At 48.8% G+C, this 4,761-nt stretch overlaps 2 protein-coding genes across 2 annotated transcripts; one reads left to right on the top strand and one right to left on the bottom strand.

Annotated features, from left to right (window-relative positions):
• Positions 1 to 361: 361 nt before the first annotated feature.
• On the bottom strand, positions 362 to 2,536 carry LOC135808932 (cytochrome P450 4F2-like). The gene has a single exon (XM_065322185.1). The coding sequence runs from the start codon at positions 2,291 to 2,293 to the stop codon at positions 770 to 772; it is 1,524 nt and encodes a 507-aa protein (XP_065178257.1). The 5' UTR covers positions 2,294 to 2,536; the 3' UTR covers positions 362 to 769.
• Positions 2,537 to 3,466: 930 nt separating this feature from the next.
• Positions 3,467 to 4,519, top strand: LOC135810413 (uncharacterized). The gene has a single exon (XM_065323906.1). The coding sequence runs from the start codon at positions 3,467 to 3,469 to the stop codon at positions 4,517 to 4,519; it is 1,053 nt and encodes a 350-aa protein (XP_065179978.1).
• Positions 4,520 to 4,761: the final 242 nt, after the last annotated feature.

Raw genomic sequence — 4,761 nt, 5'->3', positions numbered from 1 at the left:
TTATGGTAATGTACCGTGGTGCATGCACCGATGGTACCACCACTTCGTAGACTGCCTCCCGTTCATTTCTGTGCTCCTGTCTTTATTCTCGTCAGCTGTGTACATCAGCAGTTCAATTCTGTGCTCCAGTCCTCTTTATTCTCGTGAGCTGTGTACTTGTTTTGCTGTTTGTTTGGTTTATTTGAATTCGCTCAGTAACCGTGTACTTCAGCTATTCTCTCCTCCCTCTTCTGAATTTGACTCTCCGCTGGCCTTCTCTCCTCTCATCCCCTTACATTGTATTGGGCCTCCGCAGCTCCCCCCCCCCCCCCCCCCTCCACGCACACACTACATTGTCACATAGCATAACTCAACCATTCGCTACCCTGTTATTGAGCACTCCTGCTCGTTTGGTCTCGCGAATCCAAATAAAATCAATCAATCAATCTCACTCATGAGTCATGGACTACATACATAACTGTTTCTATTGTTCTTCAGAGTGTCTGCTATGACGGAACGCACACTAAAAAATTATTATTATTATTATTCTTTTATTCCACGATGGCATGACGCCAATAAGGATGATTAATAAGTGCGATAGAACTGGTACTAGCCAGAAACAGCTAGATGGAAATTAACCGGGAGGCAAGAAGCAATGGATCTTGAAAAACAAGCGGGGGCAATAACGTTAGCAGATATTTACAAATGAAATGACCCGCAGGCACCTTCTTGCACTCCCGTTGATATCCTGAATGAAATGAAGTCGCTCCTTACAAGGCACAGTTCTTTATCAATGCTGCAGCAGTTCTAGTTGGAATTTGATGCCTGGTTCTGGCCTGGCTACGAGTCTTGGCACCCACGCTGGTATCTCCTCACTAGACTTCCTTCTTGGCAGTATGCGGAAACTCAGCAGCACTGAGCAGATGAGGATCTTCAGCTCAGTAATTGCAAACTGCCTTCCAATGCAGTTGCGTGCGCCAACTCCAAATGGAAAGAACGAATTAGAAAGACGGCTTGCAGTGCGCTCTGGAGAAAATCGACTTGGATCAAATGCCTCCGGATCTTTCCAGACCAGCGGGTTGTGGTGAAGTGAAAACAGCAGCACTTGAATCGGTGTACCGGCAGGAAGTACATACCCTCCTATTTCTGTCTCCTTGTCGAGACGGCGAAAGAGGAGCGGGGTAACCGAAGCATGGCGGAGCGTCTCATTGATGAATTGCAATAGATACTCCATCTGCGACAAATCATCCAATGATAGATGTTCCAAGCCGGAATCACCAAGCACTGTCTGGATTTCCTGGCGACACCTCTCCTGAATATCTTGGTGTTCTTGTAAATAGTACACTGCCCACTGCATGACTGTGGAAGTGGTGTCGTGACCTGCTTCCAGGAACGTGTTGACATGGTGTCGAATGTCTGTATTGCTCAAGCCGTTGCCATCTTCATCCTCTGCTTTAAGCATGATATCAAGCATATTGCATGCACTGACTCCGTCACTACAAGCGCCATCAGGGTTGGTTCGGCTCGCTAATGTGCCCCGTCGTTCCTCAATGATATTGTCAGCGAAGGCATTGGCGATTGAGAGCTGCCTGCTGTATTTCCTTCCTTCGGATGTTAGGTAGTAAATGAAGTTGCTGTGCAGCACTGGATTTGTCGGTCGCTTGGCCGACTCCTGAGCTAGATACTTCACTGCGTGCTTGTACTGTTCGACAGGGCTTGATTTCGCGTTGGTCCAGGAGTCTATATCAACTCCAAGCATACAACGCATGATGGCATCAAATGTGACAAGTTGAAAGATACTCTCGCCGTCGAACAGCTCATTATCCGCCGAGCGGACTGTGAATTGATCGACCATTTTCTTCGCCACGCTGCTCAGGTCCTGGACATACTTTCGCAGCATTGTGCCTCCAAATAATGGTGACAGGAGCTTGCGATCCCGGTGCCACCTAAGCCCAGTACTATTGATCAAACCGTCGCCCAAAAACTCTTTCAAAAAATCCATCACGTACCAGAACTTTGGCGGATTAGAAGCAAAGAGTTGCGAGATGGTCTCCGGATGGCATACGCATACTGTTGGTATAAACGCTCGATTGAGCCGACATATCTTTGGCTTGGAATTCACCCATGACAGAAGCTGCGCCCGACTCTTGGTCAGGTCCTTGGAGAAGTGGCCATGGAATCCCTGTGCCTTCTCAGGCTCTGGCACCAAAGCAATCAAGTCCTGGCGTAGCTTTAGCAATGAGTATACCTTTCTGCAAATACCTAAAACCCCTGCGATTATGAACAGGACCGGAACAAGTGCAATAGGTGACATCTTGCAAGGATAACAGGGCTCACCATCAGGACGCTGGTGTAATCCAAACAGTTCCTGGCCAGCTCCGACTCCAGACTGCCGACAACTACACGCTCTTACTTGATTTGAAGTGTGCCCAATCTACTACTAGGAACAGGTAAATGATTGTAGTACAGTCATGTGCATTGAAAAGACAGAGCCTAGCCGTAGACAACGTCAGTCTTCAGACCGACTGTCTTCACAGCTGCGCCATTCCGTTCGTCTTAGATCCACTGTCTGTACTGAGCATAAACTACTACTAGTAGTGGACTGATAGTATTTACTTTTCTCTATGATTGGGCAATGCTTTTGACCTCTTTCCAAAACCACACCAGCCATGTGGCGCCACACGTGCGTCAGGACCCAAAAATTACTTGGCAAAAAGGATGCGCTGCACTGCAGTGATTCACGTGACATGACTGTGAAAAGGCTACTTTTTTTAGTCATTCCCCTGGTTGGATCCGGGCACAGCCAGACCAGGTAGGTGTTCACGACATGCTTGCTATCGCTTCAGCTACAGAAACGTGGTTGCGCAATCACCTACATGACAACGACGTACATGTAGATCAACGTCTACATGTACATGGCACATGTACGCTGGCGCAAGCCGTCTGTCCGGTCAGGCGGTCACCAGGCCCTCCAGCAGTTCAGGCTTCACCAAATTCATGAACACTAACAGTACCACCATGACTACTAGTAGTAGTAGTAACTTGAAACATGTATACTGTCTTGACTGGTATTGTATTACCTTTACATGTACCGCGATGTACAGTATCATGTCTATCCTAGAGTCCCTCGACAAAATACTAGTAATTGTTTACCGAGGTTCACAGTGATACTCGCGCTAGGGGCAGCACTGTCTGGATGCACAGACAAACAAGGTCGTGCGTGTCTGGCAAAAAGAGTGATATATTAGGTTATCACCCACACGGCCCGGGAAGTAGTCTGAGACCCATTGTTCTGCTCAATGCCCTGCGCAAGGTACTTTCTTTAGTGGTTCTAGCACGAATAACCCCCCGAGTTCAAGCTTATGTATCGCAAATGCAGAGTGGGTTCAGACCGAATAGAAGCACTACAGATGTAGTATGGGCTCATCGATGGATCGCTGCACGCTGCCAGCACCTGCAGTCCAGTATAAGTATTCTGGGTATCGATATGTCTCGCGCCTTTGACACTATTAGTCGCCGGAAACTCGTCAATGTGTTGCGGTCATTCCTGGAGCCAGATGAGGTGCGCCTGGTCCAGCTCCTGGTTTCAGATACAACACTATCAGCACGCATCAAAAATACCCAAAGCCGACCATTTGCAACAACATCTGGCACCCCACAAGGTGACTCGCTGTCACCCGTGTTATTCATCATCTACCTCGAGACTGCACTGCGCCATGTTTTCTCCTGTATTCCACCTCGACCTAATCTAGACATCACCCTCAACCTGCCGCCGTCCCTAGGTTATGCCGATGATGTGGACTTCGTCAGCACCAGTTCTGAGTACCTGGACTCGATCCTTCCTATTGTTGGCGACTGCCTCGCGGACTGGGACCTGAAAGTTAACCAAGCCAAAACAGAACGCACTACTATCCAGAGGAAGAAGGACCGAGTGGAGGAAGAGTGGAGGCGCACACGCAAGCTTGGATCCCTTATTGGAGACAAAGAGGATGTCGCACGCCGAATCCAGATTGCTTCGGGCACATTCAACAAGATGTGGCCATTGTGGTCACGCGGACATCTGGTCTCCGAAAAGCTACGGGTGAGGCTCTACGAAGCCTTCATCAAGCCTCTGCTGATGTACAACGCAGGCACATGGGGCCTCTCAGACTCTCAGCTGTGTACTCTTGACTCGACATATCGGAGACACCTGAGAGTTGTTGTGGGTATCCGCTACCCACAGATAATCAGCAACGATGACCTCCACCGCAGAACAGAGACACAGCCCCTAACTGTCCTGGTTAAAGCTGCTCGGATGCGACTACTCGGTCACATCTGCAGACTGGACAAGGAGTCCCCAGCACAAATGGCTATGACATCATACTTCCGGCAAACAAAGGAGGAGAAAAAATTCCGTGGCCGGCCGCCTTCCACACTCCCAACAATACTGAGAACGGACCTCGCAACAAAGGGAATGAAGCTGCAGACGGATAAAGATCTCTCACACATCAGGGACCTGGCAGAGGACAAAGCAGTATGGCGGCAGCTTTTCCGCACCTGAGCCTGCAGAGGAATGCCCGGATTTGCCCAAACGGAACATGACATGATGTATGGTGAATTCAACGGACAATCTGATATATTTCTTCAATATCCTTTGCCTCCTGTTTCTTTTTTCCTGCCTTCGACCCCGCTGCTCTGTGACCCTTCCCTCGCTTTCTCTTGTCCTTACTGTCTTTTGACTTGTTGAGCGGCCTGAGCGAATGCTAGGGGTGGATGTGTATTATGTCGATTTGTTGATTTTTG

The sequence above is a fragment of the Sycon ciliatum genome, chromosome 2 (assembly GCF_964019385.1).
Source record: "Sycon ciliatum chromosome 2, ocSycCili1.1, whole genome shotgun sequence".
NCBI lineage: Eukaryota > Metazoa > Porifera > Calcarea > Leucosolenida > Sycettidae > Sycon > Sycon ciliatum.
Note: the sequence above shows the minus strand (reverse complement) of the source record. Positions and strands in the feature narration are given on the sequence as shown.

Coding starts and splice junctions, on each gene's coding strand:
- LOC135808932 (XM_065322185.1), bottom strand. CDS start 2,293: ATGTCACCTATTGCACTTGTTCCGGTCCTGTTCATAATCGCAGGGGTT.
- LOC135810413 (XM_065323906.1), top strand. CDS start 3,467: ATGTCTCGCGCCTTTGACACTATTAGTCGCCGGAAACTCGTCAATGTG.